This window comes from Balaenoptera ricei, chromosome 6, assembly GCF_028023285.1.
Source record: "Balaenoptera ricei isolate mBalRic1 chromosome 6, mBalRic1.hap2, whole genome shotgun sequence".
Taxonomy (NCBI): domain Eukaryota; kingdom Metazoa; phylum Chordata; class Mammalia; order Artiodactyla; family Balaenopteridae; genus Balaenoptera; species Balaenoptera ricei.
Window position 1 is genome coordinate 84,055,084 of NC_082644.1, and position 26,697 is coordinate 84,081,780.

The 26,697-nt window shown below is 44.0% G+C and overlaps 1 protein-coding gene and 1 long non-coding RNA gene across 4 annotated transcripts in view; one reads left to right on the forward strand and one right to left on the reverse strand.

The window, feature by feature from the left end:
- Window positions 1–644, reverse strand: part of LOC132367139 (transducin-like enhancer protein 1) — an 87,280-nt gene extending 86,636 nt beyond the window's left edge. For all 3 annotated transcript variants that reach the window (XM_059924970.1, XM_059924971.1, XM_059924969.1), the window contains exon 1: window positions 558–644. In XM_059924970.1, coding sequence (XP_059780953.1) covers window positions 558–581 — 24 coding nt within the window. In that variant the 5' untranslated portion in view covers window positions 582–644. The remainder of the gene's footprint in view (window positions 1–557) is intronic.
- Window positions 645–2,220: 1,576 nt separating this feature from the next.
- The window catches only part of LOC132367140 (uncharacterized), a 195,371-nt gene continuing 170,894 nt past the window's right edge, over window positions 2,221–26,697 (forward strand). Inside the window, exon 1 of the long non-coding RNA XR_009503703.1 lies at window positions 2,221–2,343. This is a non-coding gene — a long non-coding RNA (uncharacterized LOC132367140). The remainder of the gene's footprint in view (window positions 2,344–26,697) is intronic.

Sequence of the window (26,697 nt, forward strand, 5' to 3'; positions counted from 1 at the left end):
GGTCCCGGTAAGCACACCCGGGTCACCTGGCTGAAGGGACAGGGGCTCCCCGGCGGCGGCCGGGGAGGACCTGGCCAGATTGTCGTCGACACCGCCGCCCTCTCCCTCACCAGGGTGATAATGACCCCGGGCACCAGAGGAGAAAACCCCCTTATGCTCCCCGTTTCCAGTGTCGCCGGGGCCACCTCCAGGCGCGCCGGAACGGGGGCCGCATTGACATGTAAATAGGCGACACGAGAAACAAAGGGGGGGGGGCGCCCTACCCGCCTCGGGGAAGGGAGAGGATATGGCCGGAGAAACCCCAGTCTCCCCGAGCGCCCCGCCCGCCCAGTCTAGACGTCAAGTAAGAAGGAGCCCAGAGCAAAGGGGGTAAATTGAGAGTTTCAGTCCACTCCCCACCACAGGAGGGGAGGGCCCGGGACCTCCCAAGCCTAGCACCCCTAGAGGCCACGGTCTCGGCCAGAATGCAGCAGCCACCCACCTCCTCAACCCGCAGCAATAGCGCCCACCACCCCCCACTACCCTGCTCCCTACTCAGCCACCCGACCGCGCCTCACCGGGTGCCGGCTCTGCGGGAACATCGCTCTGGCGGCGGCCGCGGCTCTGTTCCCGGGCAACTCAATTCTCCGCTCAATTTCCAACTTTAATCTCGCCGAGGAAAATTAAGCCGGGAAGCCAGGCAGAAGCGGGTAGCGCGCTGGCCACGCACGCAGGCGCGCTTGGCGGGGCGCACAGGCCACTCGGCGCCGGGCCGCTCCTGCTCCCGCCGATGCGGGCTCCCGCGCTCAGGGCCACATCACGGGGCACCCCGGGCCCGGCTGCACCAAAAACCTGCGGGGCGCCGCCGGCACTCGGGAAGAGGGCGCAGGGGCTACGCTCCAATCCACGGGCCTTGGCCGCCCGTGCTGGGAGGTGGGGGCGCGGTGACTCCCGCCGCGCTCCCCTCGGCGATCCGCGTGCGCCGCACCCGTCCCGGGCAAACAAATCCAGGCGGGCTGCTCTCCTTTGCTTTTCTCCGGGTCCGCCTCTTTTCCGGGTTTTCCCCGCGGCGCCGGCCGCCGGCGAGGTGCAGGTGGCGCGGCGCTCCGGGCTAACCCCACACAAACAAACCTGACGATGTACAGGGCTGATCCCCGCGGATCCAGGCAGCGCCCACAAACAGGCACCCGCGGGCTCCCTGGAGGCGGCGGGGTGCGAGGTCCCGGCCGCAGCGGAGGCTCCGCGCCCGGCACTCCGCAGCCTTAACCCGAGCCGAGGAGCGCGGGATGACGATGAGGCGGAGAAAGTGAGGAGGGCGCGCCGGGAGGCGGCTTGGCACGCCCAGTGCGGCCGGCTCTCGGTGTTCTCCGCGGTTGCACAAACCCTCCTGGCCCGACGGGGCTACTCCGCGGAGGGCAGTCCCGCAGCCGCTCACTGCTCCTCGAGCCTTGGGCGCATCCGGGCGCCGCGGCCCGCGCGCACTCGTCCTGCACGGCCGGCGCGACCGCTCCGGACCTTTCCTCCGAGCCTCTCTGTCGACCCCCTTTCTTTCCTTCTCTTCGTCCGCCTCTCGCAAAGGGCGCTCCAGCCCGCTGCAAAGTTCTCTCACGACCCGGGGAACGACATCCAAGAGATGGTGGGGAAAAGCCCAAGAGTGCTCTCCACCGCTCGACCTCCCTCCCCGGCGGGCAAACTCCGCGGGCGAGTCCGGAGTATTCGCGGCGGGGGTTAAGTCGCCGAGGGCCACCGGAGGTCCGGGTTGGTGGCGCGGGTCCCGCCCGGCCGTGCGAGGGTGGGGGTGGCGCAGTCGGCTGCCTCGGGGACGCGGGGCACAGGGTACCCGCCGCCACCGCCGCCGCCGCCGCCGCCGCCGCCGCTGCCGCTCCTGCAGCCGCCGCCGCCGCCGCCGCCGCCGCCCGCGCCTCTCGCGCCGGTTACATTAACACGCGGTTTCACACTCCGGAGCTAACCAGCGCCGGCCCCGCCCAGCCCCGCGCGGGCGGGGGGCGCGAGCGCTGAGCAGGCGGGGGACGTGGGCCCGCTCGGGTGGAGGGGGGAGCGGGAAGGCCTGCGTCAGCCAATCGCGTGCGCCGCGCCCAACGTGGGGTGCTGACGCAACGCCTCCTCAGAGCCTATGGCAGCGCGGCACCGAACGGGCTGTCTCCCCCTGCCCCCCTCTCTTCCACCCTGCTCGCTTCCATCTCCGCCATCTCCCCCGTCTCCCCTCCCATCCACCCCCACCCCTCCTCCGCCAGCCGCGTCCTCCCGGGCTCGGTGAGGAACTGTCCCTGGAGGAGCCGCGGGACGCCGAAACCAGCCAATGGGAAGCGGCGAGACGCGGAGATTGGCACTGTAGATGGGAAGGTCGGTGGGAAGGAGAGCGGCGGGGCCGGGCTGTCAATCAAAGTAACGTGGGGCAGCAGAGGGAGCGCGCGGGAGCGCGCGAGCGGGAGGGACCCGCGAGTGTGCAGCCGCGGAACCTGGGGACTCGAGTGTGCAAAAATCCTGCCACTTGTTCACTTTCCCTTTAACGAAAATCCTCAGATCTCAGTGAAAGTAACTCAGAGACTAACCGCGTAGTTTCTAATGAGGGAGAATGGGTGCTTTTTGTTGGTTCGAGCCAAACGCGTCTTTCGAAGCTGGGCCCTTGTTTGATGCTACTCTTGAAAGTGAGGTCACATTCAAAAATTTCTCTGAGGGTTGTTTTTCCTTGAGCTGCCTTTTCGCGGACTCACGAGGAGTGGACTGTGCACTTCGTGGAAAATGCATAAATGGGCAACTCATTGGCTGGCGTACGTACACCAGCGGCTTAAGACTAGGCTTTTGATGCCCACGCCCCCTTTTGCACCGAAGGTGGTAGGAATTGGTTTTTATTGGAGTATTTCAAACCACTTTGCAAAAAGATTGGCCTGACTTGGTTTGGCGGGAAGGATACCCGCGGTGCTGCCAGGGTAGGGCACACGCGTCCCAGTCACAGATGCGTTGTTTTGCCCGCGGCGCGGAATCTCGGGTCCTTCTCTTGATAGTCCTGATTTCGTTGTGTTGGGAAGTAGAGGGCTGCTGAGAGTTTTAGGGGCCTCTCAGCAACATGACCACGAGTCTGTTTCCAATTACTGGAAACAAAGGGAGACAATGGGATAAACAGCATTGAGACCTGAAAAACCTGTCCTGCCCACCCCATCCCCGTAGTTCGCGTGGTACCCACCCACCCCCGGCAGAAATGTGTAAGGAGCTAGATGGGAAGCGTTGGGTAAAGGACGTGGAAAAAATTCTTATGAGGTGGAACTTGACTTTAAAAGGATTTTGAGATTTTAAATAAACAGGACATACTGCGTCAATCTCCAGTTTTTGTCTGTTTTTCTAAGTACATCCCACAGAAAACCTTCAATATTGCCGCATTTATGCTTGAGTTTAGAGAGCAGTTCAGTTGAGCTATTTCCACATGATTGGTACGTGAATAATGCTGTTTTAGCCAAATGGTGGTGAATTCTTCCATGAGAAAGACACATCTTTGACAAGCATTCATCTTATGTTGGAACATACTTAAGTTTTTGGTGTTAATGGTCTCCGTGTTACCATTATTTTACTTTCAAGAGACTTAGGGAAACGCATTTATTTAAACAGAAATACAATTTATTCGAAGATTTGCTTTTACAGCGATCTTTTTCTTGAAATATTAAAAGAATCATTTTAGATAATACATTTCACTGGTGGAGTTCTTAAATATGTATGATATTGATTTGTCTATAATTGGATCAATCCCAAATATCAATATAAATGAAAAATTAAAGGAGTGATTTTAGCCAGTCTGTACAACACCATAGTAATTCTCAAACAAGTTCAGCATTGTGGCTCATTAAGTGGGGTAAGGGAGGGGTTCTGTTATTCATTTTGCTGACATGGGAAATGAATAGGAAGGAAGCACTGCCCCTTTTCTTGGTTAAACTTGGTGATGATGAGAGCAGGCTTGCCCCACATACAGAACTTTCTGAATCATACTGCCATGAGCAGCTAAGCTTTGCCCGTTGGCAACCTGTGTGCCTTGAAATCATGTAGTGAATGGGCCACCTATACCAATCTGTGGTTGGTTCATCCCATAACCAGCTCCGGGATTGTGTAGAAAGTGCTTAGATGCCACAAATATGCCTGTGCATGCTGGGACAACTAGGGCAACTGAGACTTTTCTCTGGCTTACCCAAGCTTTACTTTGATTTACTGGCACACGCTGGTACTTAACTTTAAGTAGAGAAGTTAGAACAGGAACAAAACTGTTGCTACTTCTTTTTCTCTCCCCTCCCCATCTCCTTCAAAATCAGTTCTAACACATTGTTTTTAAATGTTCTCTAATATAACTGTTCACAGCAAACATGTCTACTCACCGTATTTCCTAGTTTGCCAAGGGTAAAAATTAGAAATTCTCTTTTAACTAGTGCTTCTTTACCAGTAGAGTTTGAATCACCAGGCTTTCTGATTTCCTTATGATGTAGTATCTGGAGAAAAGAAAGAGTACTGATTTGAAAATTGGAAGGCCTTTAATTGTTTGCATGAAGATGGTCGGTTTTTGATGGCTTCTTTCTCTTACAGCATATCCTCCTTAAGAGAGGAGGCTGGGCCCTTTTTCAAGGTCATGTTTTCTATGTGATTGTCATGCTGTAATAATTATACTACAAAACTCTCATCAAACTGCATTACAAATGATGGTGTTTAAACAATCAAGTAGCTTTAATCTTATGTTTTAAATAAATAATATATGTGCAGATTGCCTACAGCCTTTTTAAAGGAAAATAGTCCTACTCACGAAATCTATAATTTTGGTCTGCTGTTTAAAGTCTGTTAACCACAATCTTCTTTACCTTTAACATATTCATGTGTTGATGATGTTTTTTACATGAAATAATGTTAAGTACCCCTTGTCCATAGGAAATTGTCTCTGAAAAAAGTTCCCTCTTTATCCTCTGCAAAAGAAACAAAAAGATTGCCAGATTATTTATTTTATCATTGATGCATATGTGAGTATATTTCCATTCGTTGCTGAGTTATCAGATTTTCAACTCACCAATAGTATAAGTGATTACAAAAACTAGGTCCTATCTATAGTATAGGTACTAGACACAATGGGAAAAATTATGAATGCTGGTCATAGAAATTATGCATCTTTTAAATCTATTACTGTTTTATTTGAAATAAATAATTATGCACATTTTTAAAAGATCACTTTTGTCATTTTCTCTTCCTTTCAGCTGTTATACATTTCCTCATTTGACTTGTTTTTTTTTAACTGGAAGTGTTCTTAAACCTAAGAATGTAGGGTCCAGAAGAAATCTTCCGAGCATTGCTTTAAAACCTTTTTTCCCCTCACCACTTTACCAAAGAAAAGGGCAGGATGGGCATGGTGGATGGAGGGGAGAAAGCAGAGAAGAAAGAAAAAAAAAAAGTCAGTAGCAGATCCATGCAGCAGTAAAACCTCAAATAAAATCACATCCAAAGAATCTCTTGCGGTTTCACACAATATGGTAAAATTAGAGATTGCAGGAAACCAACTAAATTAAACGGGGAGCATTTGAAGAGAAACGAGCAGACTTTATGAAAATGACACATTGACTGACCAGTATGCTTTTTTTATCAACAATTTCTTTGTTAAGACGCAGATCAAAGGAACCTGCATATGTTTTCATTTTGTTCTAACTAGAAAATTACATCCAGATGTTTAATAGGCATTTGGTTGGTTTTTCAGCATTGATTAGATATGTTGGTTCTGTTTGCTTACAAGTGTAGCCGGATCATTAGCTAATGCAAAGAAATGTTTGCTGGGAGTTGCTAATTAGGGCTTTTGGAAACCCTCCATGCTCAAGAACAATTTGTACAGTGGCCAGAGAACTTGTGGGACTTGGGGAAGTTGTTTTCCTTTCTCTGTCAGGGTGGGGAGAAGCAGACAGCCCAGTTCCCTAATCTCTTTTTGCCTAGGGGGATTGCGATGCTATCCCTGAGGACTGGAGTGCAAATAAATTAGGAAGAGACCACACAGGCACTCCAAACCCAGAGATAAATGTGCTCTTTCTGGAACCACCACCATGCTGTCTTTGGGGGTTGGGGGAGCGAACATCTAAAACGCTGAACATTAACATGTCGAAGATGCTTGGTGCTAATGTTATCAAATACACAGCGTTTTAAAGTATACTTTAGAGACAGATGGGAAAGCCCTTTATGATAAACGAGTGTACTTGAATTCATTACTGTAGTACTTATAATTGAAAATGTCTCCTTTGCAATTTCAGTACTTTTACAGGGTACAAGAGACCAAGCTTTGGAAGGGGGAGGCTGGGGCTCGCGAACGGAGTGAGGGCGCGTAATTTTGGAGACGAGGATGAGACTGGGAGGAAATGCAGTGTTTACTTTCACAGCCCACCCACTTGTTTACCTTGTTGAAGCCCCAAAACTTGTCGGAGATTAGCCGTTCACACGGTATTCAAATAAACTGAGAATTTGAGGCACCAGGCGGATAAACTTCTTAGCTGGCCAATCATGTTTTTAAAAACACTTGGCCTGCGGAAGAACACCACCTCAGCCGGGGCGAATTTTGTTTATGCAAGTCTGAACTTCTAGAGAGGTGTAGGTCCAAAATAGCCTGTGTTGAGAAGTCATCCTAGAGGTGCAGATACAAATGTTCCTCTACATCTCACCGCCCCTTCCAGGCCTGCTTACATCTCTTGCCCATGTTTGGCACACGTGTTAATTTGTTAATGTGGACTGGTAAAAGTTGGGATAATACACTTTTTTTTTTTTTTTTTTAATCCTTTAGGTTTAGCATTTAGCTCAACAGAAGCTTAAGGGCATTTGGTAGACAAAAGAACAAGTAGTTAAAGGAAGCACCTTTGACGGCTCCTTCCCATATTCGCATAATGGAGCAAACCCTGGCCACTTAATACTCTCTGCAATGACCCACCTTGCTGCAGGCCTTGGACTTGCTAGGAAACCAATCTTAAACAGGGGCACCTTTCCTCTGGCCTTAAAAGCCTTTGCTTTTGACAGTATTATTTAAATAACTTTTCTTCCTGAAGCTAGCAATTTCTCTGAAGGGTTAAAGCTGAGTCCAGCTAATCTCTGATTGCTTGGTGCTCCTCACGGTTGAAGGCAGGTGAACTCTGGAGATGAGAAAGGGGCTAGAAGGCAAGTGAATATTCCAGATACCTCCATGGCTTCTAGAATGCTAAGTCTAGACCTAGATGAACAAGTCAAGTGACATAATTACGGAATGTTGGAACATTTCACAAGACGACTGGCCTGGGCTCTTTAAAAAGTCAACGTCGTGAGAGGGAGAAAAAAAAATGGGGAAGGACTGTTCCCTAAAAACAAAGACATATGATGAAAATGCAATATCTGAATCTTTATTGGCTCCTGGTTCAAAAAACCCCAGCAACTATAAAAGATGCTTTTGGGTAGTTTTAATGTGGACTGGATATTAGTTAATACGGAATTATGGCTAATTTTTTTTTTAATGTGAGAATTGTGGTCGTGTCAGAGGATGTTCTCAGAGGATGCATGGTGATACATGCAACATCAAATGATGTCTGCAACTGCAGAAAAAAAGTGTGGAAAAAGAGAAAGCAAATTTGACAAAAAGTCTACAGTTATAGAATTTAGGGATAGAATCTGCAGCTATTCATTTTACTATCCTTTCAACTTTTCTGTATGTTTGACATTTTTCATGATAAAAAGTGGAAAGCCATTTTAGGTTCATTGTCTACATCTTTTTCTTCATATGTTAATGGAAAGTCCCTTCGTAGTTGAAAGATTGGCTTATGAGCTTCCCTGGTGGCGTAGTGGTTAAGAATCCACCTGCCAATGCAGGGGACGTGGGTTCGAGCCCTGGTCCGGGAAGATCCCACATGCCGCAGAGCAACTAAGCCCGTGCGCCACCAACTACTGAGCCCGTGAGCCATAACTACTGAGCGCGCATGCCTAGAGCCCGTGCTCCGCAACAAGAGAAGCCACCGCAGTGAGAAGCCCGCGCACCACAATGAAGAGTAGCCCCCCTCGCCGCAACTAGAGAAAGCCCGCGCGCAGCAACAAAGACCCAACTTAGCCAAAAAATAAATAAATAAAAAGATTGGCTTATGATGTTTCTACTTTTAAAGAGTACGAAAAAGTTGGCAATCATTTTCTTTTTTTCCCCGGATCATGTTAAAGCTATTGTATGAACACCCAAAGTATTACCTGGTGTTTTTCTCTGGATCTTTTAGTTCTTGTATTATGTATGATATTTTATTTTTGTTTGTTTTTTTCTGCGGTCTCAAATGTCCCTTAGTTATCAATTAACATAAAACGGAAATCTTTAAATAAGTTAGGACATTACGTTAGCAATCCTCTAATGCATCGTTTTGTGGGCCATCAAGCTCTGAATCACCAGAAAATCTACCATAAAATAAAAAACTGCTTACGTATTAAGAATAAGGTAGTAGCAAATAAATTTTATTTCAGTTTCTTAATTCCCATTATAAATAGTTGTTCTCCTGACCTTTTCATCACTTGAACCCAGAAGTGAAATTTATAAATTGTTAGTTTGATTTGGAAATTTCCTTAATATTTTGAAATATAATGCTGAAACAGATTATTGCTCTGTGTACTAAGCTTTAAATATTAATCTTGTAAAGAAATGAAAATAGCACTAAATCTTGGATGCTGATATTATGATCATCTAGAATCACAGAGGCACATATTTATGATGTGCAAATAAACAGTTTTCCAAAAAGTTGTGAAAAGTGACAAGGCATAATCTGAGGGTTGACAGTTGGAATGCCCCATCCATCAATTTTTTCTCTTTAATCATGGCTATTTAGCATGATTTTGTTTTTCCTATCACCATTATGTTGACTGAAAGGAAACATTCTGTGACAATGGTAAGCAGATTCCAGTCTGTGTGTGAACAGATTAAATTCACAACTTCCAGTGAAAAACCTGAGTGCATTAAAGGGAGGCAAATATGAAAATATAGGAAAACCAGTACTTTTTACACAGTGTCCAATATATCTAGCCACCATCCACATAAGCAATGCTTATGTAAAATGAAAAAGATACAAATAACTCTTTCACCATGACAGAAAAAGCCCCATGGGGACAGAGTTACCCTTCTGGTTTCCCCCATTGGCAGTCTCCACACTTCAGAAGAACTGGCAAGCTACAATTGGCAATTGAAAAAGTGTTACAAAACACTGACAAGTATCAGAGAAATGTTGATTAATGTAAACAGCCTGCCTCAAGGAATAATACCTTTCTTAAGAAAACTGGTTTCTAATTAGCATTCCTATGGATATGGGTATCTCCAGGTAACTCCAGGAAGTTTTTCAAGAAGTTATTTGCCTTTGCTGTTGAGTGGAGGCATCATCATATTTATATCTTTAATTTCTGAAAACTTAAAAAAATTGGTAGGTTAAAAAGTCAATGGACCTTCATAAAAAAGAACAAATTTTGCCATTTGCAGAAACATGGATGGACTTGGAGGGTATTATGCTAAGTGAAATAAGTCACAGAGAAAGACAGATACTGTATACTATCACTTATATGTGGAATCTAAAAAATACAACAAACTAGTGACTATAACAAGAAAAGAAGCAAACTCACAGCTACAGAGAACAAACTAGTGGTTACCAGTAGGTGGATGGGGTGGGAGGAGTGGCAGGTATAAACCATTGGGTGTAAGATAGGCTCAAGGACGTATTTTACAACACAGGGAATAGCCAATACTTTGTAATAATTGTAAATGGAATATAAGCTTTATAAAATTGTATAAAAAGTAAGTAGTCAATCAATGGACCTTAAAAAGGACGGAAATTCTGACACATGCTACAACATGGAGGACATTATACTAGTGAAATAAGCCAGATATAAAAAGACAAATACTTTATGATTCTACTTATATGAGGTACCTAGAGTAGGCAAATTCATAGACAGAAAAGAGAACTGAGGTTGTCAGAGGCTGGGGAGAGGAAAGGGTGGGGAGTTATTGCTTAACAGGTACAGAGTTTTAGTTTTGCAAGATGGATGGAGTTCTGTGGATGGATGGTGGTGATGGCACCACAACAGTGTGAATGTACTTAATGACACTGAACTGTGCATTTCAAAATGGTTAAGATGATAAATTTTATGTGTATGTTACCAATTATTTTTTTAAAGTGAGTAGGAATCCTTTTTTTGGTTATGTACCAGTTTTACAGTGGATTCTTATCCTATTCATTTCCTGAAGGTCTGCATACCATTGTTTGTTTATTGAGCACTTACTACGAGTCAGGCACTGTTGTAAGTGCTTTATTGTTTGTATTACCTCATTTGACCCTCAAGGCATTTCTATTACCATCCCTGTTTTACTGACCAGAAACCTGAGGCCCAGAGTCACTCGTAGGAGAGCTGGGTTTTGAACCCTGGTATTCCGGAGAACTCACTATCAGCCACTGGCCACAGCGAGTACTAGTTACCATTCAGAGTGCCATTTCTTATTCTCTCCTCAAATTCCTCATTGATCTATTGATAGAAAAACACATATGTATTTTGCTCACAAGCTTGGTAGGCTTTCTTAGTACTTTAGAGGTGAGGTTGATAATTTAAGAATTTATATTCCTGCAAACAGAGCTCCCTCGGAGCTCTAGAACTGTGTCTGCCAGCAGAGAAATGCAGCCACCTTCAGTTGTGTGCTTTCTGGCAGCACCTGATCCATACCCCAAATTACAGTTCAGCAAGAAAAGATGGGCTCAGTAGCCAGCTGAAGCAGAGGAATGCTGGAGACAGCAAGTCTTAATTTCAACTAGGACAGCAAAGCAACTGTCCTGATTCACAACGTTGCAAATATTACAATTCTTAAAAATAAAAAAAGCAGGGGGATATATAGAATTCTGTGATTAATGATGCTTTGGGATGTCCCGGTAATGGTAGACGTGTAGTCTGGGTCCTGATAATATGTTTGGAAACATTTGACCTGTTGAATGTAAATGGATTGTTTCTATCCTCCAAAACCCTCTTAAAACCAATGGATTTTGAGTATCTTTGGCCATGAACCATACTAAGAAATATATCTTAAAAATCTCAGTTCAGTTCTCTCTCTTTCACATACACAGGGGTCATATACACAGGTTGCACCGCAATTTTAAAACACTAAATTATGTTATTGTACTAGTCGGGGTTCTCCAGAGGAACAGAACCAATAGGAGAGAAAGAGAAGAGATTTATTAAAGGAATTGACCCATGCAGTTATGGAGGTCATGAATCTGCCATCTGTAAGTCGGAGAACCAGGAAAGCCAGTGGTACAATTCAGTTTGAGTCTGAAGACCTGAGAACCAAGGGGCTACTTGTGTAAGTCCCAGAGTCCAAAGGCTAGGGAACCAGGAGCTTGACACCCCAGCTCAAGAAGAGAGGAGAGCTCGCCCTTCCTCCTTTTTGTTCTGTTTGGAGGCCCCCAATGGATTGGACGATGCCCACCCGCATTGGTGATGGTGATCTTGACTTAGTCTACTGAATCAAATGCTTATTTCCAGAAGCGTCCTCACGGACACACCCAGACTGCTTTGTCAACTATCTGAGCATCCCTTAGCCCAGTCAAGGTGACACCTAAAGTGAACCATTACAGCTATAGAATTTTTCATTTTGATTATTAACAACTTCAGCTTATGGAAAGTCATTAACCCCAAAACCATATTCATGCAAAATGGCGACACAAGTCTACTCAATAACATTAGGTCAGATTGTTCCTTCCTTTACACTTTTGGCAATGATAACTCATAATCCCTACCTTAAATGCCGCTACAAAGTTCCAGATCAATAGGATTCAAAGCTCTTCAGAGAATTTCCTGCATAATTCTTTTGTCCCTCCCTTCTCTGCTGGCCCTTTTCTGCCTCAAGTTTCCATCTCCCCTCTCAGCATCCCCATCCTATCACCCACATCCCATGGCATCCCTCATCCTCCTCCCTGCCCCATCCTACCCCAAGCCTAGAGTGGTTTAACAAAAAGAGTACCAGACTCAGAAACAGAGGGTCCTGAAATGGAATCGCTATCTGCCTCTTACTATATGACCTTGGGCAAACTACTCCCCTCTCTGAGCATCAGTTTCCTCACCTATAAAACCAGGATAACAGCACAGGTCTCTCAAGGTGGTTGCCTGGACTGAAAGAGATAAGCTGAGATAACACAGTATCCTGCTTCACTCAGTGCTTGATCCTGAGAACCTTGTTCCTTTTCCTCTTTTGCCTGGGGCTTGATGAAGGCCCTACCCTAGGTTACTAGGAGCTGGGGGATTACCACCCCTGCTATTATGCATCCTTGAAAATCAGATAGCAGCACAGATTCTAAAAGTGTGTTCTGTGGAACTCTAGTCCAACCATGGCCCAATACTCTAGGGCCCAAGAAATACGTCACCATGGTGTTTCTTGGAGGCAGGAGCCTTGGATCTTGAATGTCTTACCATTCATAGACTGTTTCATACTCAAGGAAAAACACCCCTGGTACATATATCTCTTTTGGAAGTGAAAATACAATTTGGGGTGGGAGTGCTATGAAAACAAATAATGAACAACATACAATGGTTATTTTGGGTGGCTAAATGCCCTGAGTTCCCCATTTAGATAATACAATAAGAAAAATGTGGCTAACCAGTGAGAGGTTAATGGAATTATGTCTCAAATACGCTCTTCTTGAGTGTCACACCATCTCACCCAATGAATGTGAAGCTGTGCGTTGGGAAGACCTTGAGAAACACATATAGAAATTATAATATCTAATCAGTCAATTATATATTAACTGAACTCTTTTGAGGAATGTGATCTGGCCTAGGATTCTTTTTGAACTGGGAACTTCCACTTTCCTTTTACATCATCTATTTTACTAGCGATGGCCAAAGCCTCTCAATCTGTGAATAAGATTTAGTGAGAATTGATGAGCCCTGGCTAAGTAAGAACCCTAATGGCCGTGGGTTGCTGTTCTGTAGTAGAAGTCAAACTCAATTATCTTTATTTTTATTTTTTAATTTATTTATTTTTGGCTGTGTTGGGTCTTCCTTGCGCGCGTGCTTTCTCTAGTTGCGGCGAGCGGGGGCTACTCTTCGCTGCCGTGCGCTGTCTTCTCATTGCGGTGGCTTCTCTTGTTGCGGAGCACGGGCTGTAGTCACGCAGGCTTCAGTAGTTGTGGCTCGCAGGCTCTAGAGCGCAGGCTCAGTAGTTGTGGCGCACGGGCTTAGTTGCTCCGTGGCATGTGGGAACTTGCCGGACCCGGGCTCGAACCCGTGTCCCGTGCATTGGCAGGCGGATTCTTGACCACTGCGCCACCAGGGAAACCCCGGGAAACCCCCTGAATTATCTTTAAATTCAACAATTCTCTGTCAACCAAGGGACTCTTTAGGACCTCTTCTATGTGTCTTTCTTCATTTGAAATCTTTTGTTTGAAATCAGGCCTACTTTAGAAAGACAAAAAAATTGAAATACAAAACCTTCATTTATGAGGAGAGTGAAAGGAAAAGAAGGGATTTTTCTTTCTAGATTTGGCTTTTTCCAGTAAGGATGATTAAACCATCGGGTAAACAATCTTGGCTACTCAGATCAGACTTAAAAAAAAAATCCAAAACCCTCATGATTTATAAAGCGTAGTATGCTTAGCATTGCTGTGTACAGAGACCAGTTCTACCAGCTTTTACATCTCTGTTGCTCCCTTCCCCCACTGCAGCCATTTAAGGGGGAGTTCTATTTGGGAAGATAGAACAAAGCCTATTTTTATGCTGTGAACAGTGCAGAGCTCCCAGTGGTGGAGGAGGGGAGAAGAGGAACGAATAATGAACAAGGAAGAGAAGGTGGTACTTAGTTCTCCTTAAATTTTACTTAGTAAGAATTCCTTCAGTGTCAAATAGGAGGCATATCTAGAATTTGCAGTCTGTCAACTCGTATCCAATGTCTTCAAACAAACCCCAGGAAACACAGTCCTCTTTTTCAATAAACATGTTCACATAATAATACATTAGCAGACATTAGGACCAACATGGACTGGAACGTCCACAGTTACACTGGGCTAGAATTACGAAATTCTTTCTAGGAATGAAGTATTCTCGTTTCCATCATTCTTTTGGGTTGAGTATGGAAGACAACATGGTTTGGGGGAAAGGCCAGGGGTGTGGGTGTTGGTTGTGGATGGAGGATGTTAATGATGGGAACTTTTTTTTTTTTTGGCTGTGTTGGGTCTTCCTTTCTGTGCGAGGGCTTTCTCCAGTTGCGGCAAGCGGAGGCCACTCTTCATCGCGGTGCGCGGGCCTCTCACTATCGCGGCCTCTCTTGTTGCGGAGCACAGGCTCCAGACGCGCAGGCTCAGTAGCTGTGGCTCACGGGCCTAGTTGCTCCGCCGCATGTGGGATCTTCCCAGACCAGGGCTCGAACCCGTGTCCCCTGCAGGCGGATTCTCAACCACTGTGCCACCAGGGAAGCCCAATGATGGGAACTTTTTATTTCCAGTGCAAAAAGAGCATAAGATGTTCCTCCTGTGAACCCTGTCATTCACATTCTTGAAAAGTGTTTTGAAAGGATTCTGCATAGTTCTACAATCTCATCAGATACCCAGTAGGAATCTCAAGCTGGATTTAGTTTCACTGAATTTAGCTCAGTGGTCTATACAGTTCTTCCATATGAAAAGGGAATCAGTAGGGAAACAGCCTCTTCAAATATTGGCTTTAGTACTCAGAAAAGTACAGATCCTGTGCAATCCAGCAAGCCTTTAAAGTGAATGGAATTTCTTTGGTGAAGTGGGTTTTTTTCCAGCCACAACAACTCTTTTAGGGGCTAATGCCCTACTCATGAAGCTCCATTTGTAGACCTTTTCAGGAGCCATCTAGATAGTATCATTCACCTGGGCTGTTGGTCCTCAGTAGGTGGACATTTTCTACTTTTTTAATTCATTAAGACTTAGCTGCCCCATGTTTCATTTGGGGGGATTAAATGGAAATTAAGTTATGAAGCATAATTCATTCCAGGTGACAAGTTATGAACCGGTATGTTTATTTGGATGTACCAAAAACACGGTTCTGTCCTGGCTTTGAGGACATCAGGAACTATATAAAAGTTAATTCCTCTTTCAGAGAGTGCACAGTATAGCTGGGAAATCAAACTTATACTTTATTTTTAAAAATTTTATTGAAGTATAGTTGATTTACAACGTTGTATTTAATTTTTGCTGTACGGCAAGGTGACTCAGTTATACATATATATATATATACATTCTTTTCCATTATGGTTTATCAAAGGATATTGAATATAGTTCCCTGTGCTATACAGTAGGACCTTGTTGTTTATCCATCCTATATATAGTAGTTTGCAGCTGTTAATCCCAACATCCCAGTCCTTCCCTCCTCCTCTCTGCCTCCCCCTTGGCAACCACAAGTCTGTTCTCTATATCTTTGAGTCTGTTTTTGTTTCGTAGATATGTTCATTTGTGTCGTGTTTTAGATTCCACATATAAGTGATATCACATGGTATTTGTCTTTCTCTTTCTGACTTACTTCGTCCTTGTTGGTTATCAATTTTAAATATAGCAGTGTGTACATGTCAATCCCAAACTCCCTATTTATCCCTCCCTGCCGCGCTTCCCTCCTGGTAACCATAAGTTCATTATCTAAGTCTGTGAGTCTGTTTCTGTTTTGTAAATGAGTTCATTTGTATCTTTTTTTTAAATTCTGCATATAAGCGATATCATATGGTATAAGCAATATCATACAATATTTCTCTTTCTCTGTCTGACTTACTTTACTCAATATGACAATCTCTAGGTCCATCCATGTTGCTGCAAATGGTATTATTTCATTCTTTTTAATGGCTGAGTAATATTCCATGTCATATATATATATATATATATATATATATATATATATATACACACACACACACACACACACACATATACCGCATCTTCTTTATCCATTCATCTGTCGATGGACATTTAGGTTGTCTCCATGCCTTAGCTATTGTAAATAGTACTGCTATGAACATAGGAGTGCATGTAACTTTTTGAATTACAGTTTTGTCTGGGTATATGCCCGGGAGTGGGATTGCTGGATCTTATGGCAACTCTGTTTTTATATACTTACACTTTAAATGATGAGTACTAACAACAACAAAAAAACTTTAAGACAGTTCATGCTAAGGATCAAATGAGTGTAACGTTCAATGAGCCCTGTAGGAATTAGTGGAGCCATGTGCCCGGAAATGGTATCATGAAGTCTTCAATACCTCACTGAGGGACTCAAATTCTTTCAGGTGGCACTGAGCCTTGAGGCTATGCTCCTGGTAGGGAACAACCAAATACTGACATATTTCATTCTCTCACACAAATAAAGACTAATTTTACTAGCAGAAAATGGCTCATAGCTACACAGTTTAAAGTAAAAGCCATGAGTACAGCTTCATGAAAAATCTGGCTATCGAGCTAGGCCTGGGCAACTGTCTTTGAGCTTTGCCAATAATATTTGTTTTCTACTCCTTAATTCCTTCCAAATACTCATAGCACCAAAGGTATAAAAAACTTATAGGGTGAAGACTTAAGTTTAAAAGTTCTATCCATTAACTTAATTTGATCTTCAGTGGGTGAAGAACGGGCCCAGAGAAGGCTGTCATTGTTCGATTTTAGCAATGAATTACTTTGGCGCAGCTCCTGAAACACTCGCATCCTCTAAAGCGTAATTTTGGGACCATTTGCAAACTGTAGGAGTGATCAGAGGGGGATCTTCAGGTGCCATGGCAGCTTGAAGGAAGATGCCTTTTGGCGCCTCTATAGTCCTCCTTATCATCCTCATCATTTTCTAGCGGTTGTTCCTGAGTTCACTGGTCTAAGTACTTTATATATGAATTCATTTATTCTTCACAACAATTCTAAAGTCAGTACTATTATCACCTCCTGTGCTGGTTAATTTTATGTGTCAACTTGACTAGGCTAAGGGATGCCCAGATAGCTGTTAAAACATTATTTCTGGGTGTGTCTGTGGGAGCGTTTCTGGAAGAGATTAGCATTTGAATCAGTAGACCAAGTAAAGAAGATAGTCTTCACCAACATGGGTGGGCATCATCCAATGGCTAGAACAAAGAGGAAGGGCAGATTTGCTCTTTGCTTGAGCTGAGACAGACATCTTCTGCCCTCCAACATCAGCACTCCTGGTTCCAGAGCCTTAGGACTTGGACTGAATTACACACTGGCTTCCCTGGTTCTCCAGCTTGCAGACTGCAGATTGTGGGGCTTCTCAGCCTCCACAGTCATGTGAGCCAATTCCTATAATAAATCTCCTCTCATCTCTCTTTCTTTCTGCGTATATATACGTCCTATTGGTTCTTTTTCTCTGGAGAACCCTATTACAACTCCATTTCACATATGGGAATACTGAGGCACAGAGAGTTAATAGCTTTCCCCAAATCTCACAGCTAGTGGGTGGCAGAGCCGCTCTGCAGTCAGCATTCCTTAAGCAGGGTGCCTGCCAGCCCTCAGGTAGATTACTGACTACCCCTTTGAGCTAAGGCCTAACTTCTGGGTTTAACTGAAGGAGCTGGACATGGAGAAGTCCAATTTGGAGATGGTTGGAGTTCCTGTCACCCAGGAGCATGAGAAAAACCCTGGAAGAAGAGAGTTCTCTTGAGCTCACGGACAGTAGCGGCAACACAAAAGTGGCACATTTTTGAACAGGCGCAAGATTTGTCAAGATAAACTACATCTGCTCTGATTCTTTCCTGGCATCTTTTTTCTTCACTTCCAGTCCTTAAGGAAATTGAAGCAGCTTGTAGTAAGACTTGTTCTTTCCCAGGGCCTCTCGGTCTCCTGTGCAGTTAGAGTGGGCAAACGTGTGCTTTACCACAGGGAAGGGAGAATAGACACGGTTGGAAAATGTGCCTGGTAGCGCTTCTAGGAGAGGGGATTTCTCCTCCCTCTCATCACAAATGGTTACTCTGGGAGACTGCCTTTTGCCCTTGTATTTCCACCCCCTTTCTACTCTCTTCTTGGCCTCCTCCCTCACCGTCCTCCATTCCTTCCAAGTGACAATCTTGGATACATTTATTGAAGGGTGTCGTTACTGTTCATTAAAGTTAAGACACTATGTTCCATCTTTCTCTATTTTGCTTCCTGCCATCCTGAAGCACCAGGCTAGTGTTCCCAGTGCATTCTGAGGATACTTAGACTAACGAGGTAAACAGAAGTAGGGAGCCTTGCTTAGGAGTCCTGGCCTTGGCCCCATCTTTCTCTACAAATGAACCAGAGACGCACTGATTTCGAAGTGGGTAGGTGTGGGAGCGGGTTATGGCACTTGCCTAGCTAGTTCTTTTTCCCCATTTGGCTGTTGTTCAGGGTGTTTCTGTTCTCCCCTTCAGCAAATATCCCTGGAGGAGTAGAGAGGGAAGTGACGGGAGCTGTACCTCAGAACCCTTTTCTGAACTTCTGATATCAGGAGGACAGTGTTAGGTAATGCTGACTGGCTGGGGTAAGAGAGGCAAAGGTATGTAATCCCAACAGAGCCCACAAATGGACTGGCTGTACCTTTGTCGATATTGAATCAAGAGCCATAAAATATTTCATCTTCTCTAATCCAATAATCCCACTGCTGGAACTGTGTCCGAGGAAAGAGTTCAAAGTAAGACAAGCTAATTACAAGTATAGCTGGTGCCCAGATCTTAGTTTCTAAATACTGTTATCCATGGATGGGTAACACAGCCCCTTGGAGAAATCACTCATCCAGATCTGGGGCAGGGAAACCTCTCACTGTCAGTAAGTAAAATGGTGCTCAGAGGATGAAGAGTTTTGGGTGGAGAGGTAGTGAATTCTGCTTTGGCTTGAGTTTGGGGTAGCTGGGAGATACACAGCTGGAGATGTTCAGTGGCGGTTGCATAGATGTGGATGTGTAGGTCTGTGTAGACATATAGGTATAAATATAGACATGGTGCAAATGGATAATAGGGCCGAATAGTTCCCTACATCACTTTGCAGAAAAATTCTCTCAGATGCTTGGGAACATGCATATTTCTGGGACCCACCTCGGGGAGCAGGACAGACTGCATTTTAAGGTATTCTCCAAATCACATTTTGTGCACGTATCAGTCTAAGAAATACTTATTTAAAAGATTGTGAAAATGTGGGCTTCCCTGGTGGCGCAGTGGTTGAGAATCTGCCTGCCAATGCAGGGGACACGGGTTTGAGCCCTGGTCTGGGAAGATCTCACATGCCACGGAGCAACTAAGCCCGTGAGCCACAGCTACTGAGCCTGCGCGTCTGGAGCCTGTGCTCCACAACAAGAGAGGCCGCGATAGTGAGAAGCCTGCGCACCGCGATGAAGAGTGGCCCCTGCTTGCCACAACGAGAGAAAGCCCTCGCACAGAAACGAAGACCCAACACAGCCATAAATAAATAAATTAAAAAAAAAAAAAAAAAAGATTGTGAAAATGCAAAGAGCCATTATGAGACTGAGAAGATAGAGAAGTAAGAGGTAGCCCTGGATAATGCAGTACACAGAGCCAAGAAACAGAGTGTTTTACTGCAGAGCCCTGGACCATGTTGCTGAGAGGGCAAGATAGTTACTACAAGCATAAATGTAAAAAGAGAAGCCATAAAAGAATAGAATAACATATAGGAAAAATTTTACCTGATCACAAGATAGAGAGCTTTGTAAGCATAAAAGCAAAGGAAGAAAACAAAGTATTGCCACGTTTGACCACATGAATGTTAAATACTTCAGCAGGTGAAAAAAATTAAAAACATTAATATAAGAAATGGGGAAAAAAAAAGAAATGGGGAAATCTTGTAGCATAGATGATCAAGTAAAGTAATATCATTAATATATGAAACTTATATAATCCACTCAGGAAACTATCCTAGTAGACTATCCTAGTAGAAAAATGAGCAAACACATGAACAGGCAATTTCCAAAGGAAGTACAATTGTCAATTATATGAAAAAAATGAATATGAAATGCATATTAAAGCAAAAATGAAATGCCTTTTTTTCCCAGATTCCCCATATAAGTGAGATCATGCAGTATTTGTCTTTGTCAGACTTATTCCACTTAGTATGATGCCCAAAATGCCATTTTTAACTCCTCAAATTGGCAAATACTGGTACCAAAAAGTGTAGTAATGCTCTGGCCTAGAGAGTCAGGGAAATAAGCAAAGTCCTCCACTGTTAGTAGAATGTATTTGGTGCAATTTTTCTGAAAGGCATTTGGAAGTATATACCAAAAATTTGAAAATATTTCTACTCTTAAAAAGCAATTCTGCTTCTAGGAATTTATCTTTCACAGTTATGTAAAAAGATGTTCCTTCCAGTATTACTGGTAATATCAACAAACTGGAAACAACTTGAATGCCCAACAACAGTGATTTGGTTCAATAAATTATGGAAGTCATATAATGCTATATTTTCAAAAGCCTTTACAAAGCATGCTTTAGTAAAAGGATTCCAAACTTGGGTGCCAGGCAGTAATAGAAGTGAGTGAAGTAGTCTGGATATAAAGTGAAGACATGGAGAAAAGAAGAACTATTTCACTTTCCTCTTAGTTCTATCACTTTTTTTTTAAAGAGTGTTAAGTGAAATTATAAACAGCAACTGACAGTCTCAGTTGGAGAACAATAGGGAGCAGTGGGGACTGCAGTAAAGTAGAAAGCACGGCCCTATCTCACAGGATCAGCTGAGTTCCATGTGGTTGAACACCCTGTGAGCCAATCAAATCTATTTATTGGCTACCAATTTACAACCTTTGCTTTCAAATTTTTTTGGCAAGAAAATGTTTATCATTGTTAAGTGAAAAAAATAGGTTCCACAGTAGTAACTGTCTAATAGTGAATGTAGTATATCATATTATGATATTGAATTGGATAATACTTGTGTGTATTTGTATGTGTGTATGTGTGTACATCTTAATATATATGCACAGAAAAAAGCCTAGAAAGAAATAAGCCAAAATGTGACTTTATGTAGGCCTTTGTGATCACAAGCTGTTTTAATTTTTTCTTTAATCTTTGCATTTTTAATATTTTCCATAACAAATGCATACACATTACTTTTTTTTAATTAATTAATTTATTTATTTATTTATTATTTTTGGCTGTGTTGGGTCTTCGTTTCTGTGCGAGGGCTTTCTCCAGTTGCGGCGAGCAGGGGCCACTCTTCATCGCGGTGCGCGGGCCTCTCACTGTCGCGACCTCTCTTGCTGCGAAGCACAGGCTCCAGACGCGCAGGCTCAGTAGTTGTGGCTCACGGGCCTAGCTGCTCCACGGCACGTGGGATCTTCCCAGACCAGGGCTCGAACCCGCGTCCCCTGCATTGGCAGACAGATTCTCAACCACTGCGCCACCAGGGAAGCCCCACATTACTTTTAAAAACAACCAAACCCACCAACAAAAGTTTATCTTGAAAACACCTAGGCTCAGTTTTGACGTTCAGGAAGGATTTTCCTGAAAAGCACAGGTGGCGTCCTCTCTAGCAGTTGTACTGTCAGCTCTGCACCTGAAGCTGGGTCTGGTAGCCTGCTTGCTGTTGTTGTTATTATTCTATTGTCTTTGAAATGCTCACTGGCTTTTGGCAACCTTGCGCTCATCACCCTTGCCAAGAAGTTTATGGAAGTGTGAGCCAGTGAGAGTTCACCCGTTCTAAGTTTTGAAAAAGTTCTATTTCTTCATAGTTAGAGATGTACACTTTAATAAAGATAACTATACAAACGTATACTGTCGACTCCAGACCTGGCAGTGCTATTAAACAGCACGAATCCATGCGCTGTACTTCAGTTGTTCAAACGTCCTTATGAAAACAGTTATGAAAAAGTTGCCATTCATACAGGTACGTGGGCAGTCTTTTTTTTTTTGTTCTTTGCATGGGCAATCTTAAACATCAATAAGTTGGCTGTTTTCCCCTGAGCTGGAGAACAGCGGCCGATTCACACTTTGGAAGTCAGGCCAGCAAATCTAGAGAAGGCAAATACAGAGTTGCAAACCTGTGAATGCTTTTATTCCCTTCACAGACTTCCAGAGCAAAATGGATTGCTTTGCAATTGTGAAGGGGAAAAAAGAAAAGAAGAAAAGAAGGACAGAATGTGTTGGCTTTGTCTGCCCGTGGTTTGAGTAGAGGGGAATTTTTTTTTTTTCTTTTTTGGATGAAGAGTGGGATCTTAATGGGCGCTCCTAGTCGGCGGAGGCAGCCTCTGAAAGCTCCTCTTGTCAGAGGAGCCCAAGATAGAAGGATCCATTGTTTCCCAGTCTGAAGTTATCACTCTTCCCTTTATCCTTTCTTTTGGACCTTTTAGTGTTTGCTTTATCAGAATATTTTAATCCCTACTGTGGTGACTAGTGTAATTTATCTCATTAAGCCTCTCCTATTTTCTTCTGTTTACATGACCAATATTATTATGTTTTATGGGGCTTATACCAACAAGCCACTCCTTTGTCCCATTGTTTCAGCTCTAGGCCAAAAATCAACAAACGAAGTTTTATCTTTCCAATCTTGGACCTCACCTACTTGTCATTCAGTTTGTACAGGTTGCATGAAGAGCATGTTCCTTTGAAAACAAAGCAAGGATTCATTTTTATGACCTAAAACCAAACAATTACCTTTCTCAAAAGGTCCTGGTCATCTCTTATAGACTGGCAGAGACTCGCCTTATGAGGCGGAAAAAAAAGCAGATACTTCCTTGTGGGTTGAAAGCCCAAAGTCCCCTAGCAATACCGCCCTACTCCCTAACTAGTGTATCTTCCATAGTGTATAGAATATCCTAGAAGCAGAGAACCTGAGCCCTGGAAGGCACCTGGTGAGGTTATCTCATCCAAACCCCTGCCCTTCAGCAAGACCACACCCAAGCCAGACTGAGCCAGACCAGAGGAGAATCAGTCATTTTTAAAGGCATACCAAGGAGAGCCTTCACTCAACCAGTCACAAATATCATGTCAGAAAATTCCTTCTCTAAAAAACCAGCCTAATAAAAGCTTTGTGATTTCCTCAGTCACTCTTTTTCTTTTCCAGATTGAAAATAACAGGGTACCATCCTCAGAGAATCAACAACAGTTTAATGAGCAGTAGTAACTTCCTACAAGGCAGTGGTTCGCAGACGTTAGTGCACATCAGAACTGCCTGGAGGCTTATTAAAAACACACATTGCTGGACCCCACCCCCTAGAGTTTCTGATTCCTGAGATGCAGCAAAACTGGAGAATTTGCATTTCTAGCAAGTTCCCAGGTGATGCTGATACTGTCAGACCAGGGATCCCACTTTGAGAACTGCTGATCCTACGAACTCGAAAGGAGAAATATGAGGATAATTAAGAGGCAGAAACAAGTGGAGTAACAGCAAGTTAAACAAGTTAACCTCTACATAGAAAATGGTAAATGCCTATCAGATAAGTTCTTTGCTGTCAGACAGAGGCCAGTGGGGAAGGCTGACCACAAGCGGTAATTTAGGATGTTAGCTATTAACACAGGGACCTGCGGGAGCACAGCTGAGGAGCGCGGTGTTCTGGGTAGGTGGGGAAGAGGCCAGGAAGGCTACCTGCAGAACTGGAGGCCTGAGCAGTCATTGCTGGGTTGACTTTTAAAGAAGAGAAAGTGTCCAGACAAAGGTCAGGGCTAGGCATGTGCTCTTCCAGCAGAAGGAACTGTATGGAATTAAAGAGGAGTCGTGGAGCTTTTACGGGAGAGCAAGTCATCCAATTTTCTCAGAGGGGAGAGTGGCAAACGAGGTGGTGATGACAGAACTGCAGAGGTAGGCAGGGACTAGATCACGAAGGAACGTCAGAGCTGGTTTAAGGAGTCTGGCAATATTCTAAAGGCCATTATTTGACATAGAATATAAAGAACAATTTAATAAGACTCCATGAACATCAGAGATGAAAAGAGAATACACAGCTATCCCCAATCCTTGTACTTCCTTCTCTGTAACTAGGACATCTCTACCAGGTTTACTCTGGTTTGCAGCTGATGTCGAGGCCTTGCTAAGTTTCTAGCCTAAGTGTGGACAAAATTCCCTTTCCTTTTAGTTTAGTTGAGAGCTTTTGGAGTTTCATAAAGGGAAATTTGTAAAGACACTAGGCAAACATATATGAAACCAAAGTGAATAGAGAGAATACAGAAGTTGGGTCTAGAGATAAACAGACGCTTCTAGCTCCATCTTTTACTAGCTATACAGCCTTGACCATGTTACTTAACTTCCTGTGCCATAGTTTCTGTATTTAAATAGAGACCTAATTCCCTAACAAGATCCATAAGATCTTATGTGTTCTGGCCCCTACCTGCCTTTTCAGCCTCATCTTATATGCACTGATCTTACTCTTTTATTTATTTATTTATCTATTTTTGGCTGCATTGGGTTTTTGGTGGTGCACGCAGGCTTTCTCTAGTTGCAGCGAGCAGGGGCTACTCTTTGTTGTGGTGTGCGGACTTCTCATTGCAGTGGCTTCTCTTGTTGTGGAGCACGGGCTCTAGGCGCAAGGGTTCAGTAGTTGTGGTGCAGGGACTTAGTTGCTCCGCGGCATGTGGGATCTTCCCAGACCAGGGATCAAACCCTTGTCCCGTGCATTGGCAGGCGGATCCTTAACTACTGCACCACGAGGGAAATTCCTGATCTTACTCTTTCTGCTCCATCTGCATAAATCTTCTTCAAGCTCGTGTTTGTCATGCTCCCTTCTACCACAGGGCCTTTGCACATACTGTGTCCTCTGTCTGCAATAGTCTTGCCTCCCTCTTCAGTAATTACTAGATTTAGATGTAAGGCCCACCCCCTCTAGGAAATCTTTGATCTCTCTGAATAGGTAAAATCCCTCCATAGACTTTTTTACTATGAGGAACTTATATGATAGCACTTAATATTGTTATTTGTGTAACTGTTTGCTTAATGTTTCTCTTCTCCTAAACCAGGGGTCAGCAAACTATCTCCAGCTTTGGCCTGCAGCCTGTTTTTATAAATAAAGTTTTATTGAAAAGCAGCCATGCCCACTTATTTCGATATGATCTGTGGCCACTTTTGTACTACAGTGGCAGAGCTGAGTAGTTAGAGCAGACTTTATGGCTTGAAAAGCCTAAATATTACTCTGGCCCTTTACAGAAAAGAAGTTGCCAGTTCCTGTACTTGACTATAGTCTCCATGAGAGCACATACAAAGTCTATTTTTGCTTACTCACATATCTTCAGCATCTAGCCCAGTGTCTGCTACATGGAAGATGCACAATAAATAAATAAATGAATAAACAAACGAACAATAAATGCAAGGAGATTTTTTTAAATGTCTATTTTACTAGAGTGTTGAAAAGGTTAAATAGGATAATATATGTAAAGAACCCAGCAATATAGTGCCTGAAACATAGCAGATGGTTAATAAATATTGGTAGTTATTATTATTCTCATTCTTTCCTTAGTGCATTTCAGTCTTCTCTCTGGGTCTGGACCTAAGCTGTCCCCTGGCCCTGGGCTGAGTTGCATTCCTGTCCTTCACCCGTCCTGCTTTCTCTTGCCCTCTGGCCCTTGCATGTCTACTTCTGACTCTAGGATTCTTTTCTTGGTCTCAGATTCTGAGCAATGTCTTCTCCACTCTGCCTAGAGATTTCCTTCTAGGATGTTCAGTCTATTTGAAGCATATTATTCTCAAACCTTGTCGTAGCCTTAGGGTGACCCTCCTTTAACCTATCCCCGGGGCTTGGCTTCAAGAGGGTCATTTAAGTGATGGCAGTTATCTAAGTGATGGCAGTTTTGTCTTATTTTATGGCCACCTCCTTCAGGGACAGCAGACAATTTCTTCTCTTCTGGTTCGGCAGGAGAAGCTGTAGGATTGGAGGAGAGCTCCTAATAAGAGAACAATGAACAGAGGCTCGGGAACTGAACCTGTGTGGCTTTAAGGCAGAAGGGATCGAAGCGCAGCTCAGAGGCTGTTCAGCCTGGACACAGGCCCAGCTGGTGCAGAACCTAAAAGGAGGGGGTTTAGTAAAACCAGGGGTCAGCTAACTGTAACCTGCGGGCCAAATCCAGCCTGTCTCCCATTTTTCTGTCCCTTTCATGCTAAGAATGGTTTTTGCCTTTTTTAAATGGTTGGGGGAAAAAAATCAAAAGAAGAAGAGTATTTTGTGATGCATACAAACTATATGAAACTCAAATTTCAGTGTCCATAGTAAAGTCTTACTGGAACACAGCTGTGCTCATTCATTTACGTCTGTGGCTGCTTTCATGTCACGACAGCAGAGTGGTTGGCACCAGAGGCCATAAAGCTGAAGATGTTTACTGATAGGCCCTTTAGAGAAAAGGTTTGCCAACCTCCGAGTTATACGAGTAGCCTGAGCTGTGGACGGTGACTTTTGACCTGAGCTCGTGAGAGCCTCTTTTGAGTTCAGTGTTGCTTGGCCTCTACAAACCCCACCAGATCCCAGCCCAGGGTGCAGCCCAGGGTGAGGTAGGGAGAGAATGGGTTAATTAGATGGGTTAATGAGAGGAATCATTCTTGAAGGAGGTGGGAAGGGATGAGATGAGAGAACACAACAGTCTGGTTCAAATGCTGGTTTCGCCACTTAGAGCAGTGGGAGCTTGAGCCAGTGTCTTACCTTCTCTAAGCAGCAGTTCCCATATTTTAAAATGTGAATAATTATCCTCTCAAATATACAGTGACATGGTGAACACCGAATGAGCTAATGCGTGCAACAATGCCTGGGGTGTGGTAGGCACTCAATAAATATTCACTACTATTACTATGTGTGGATGGAGTACACCAG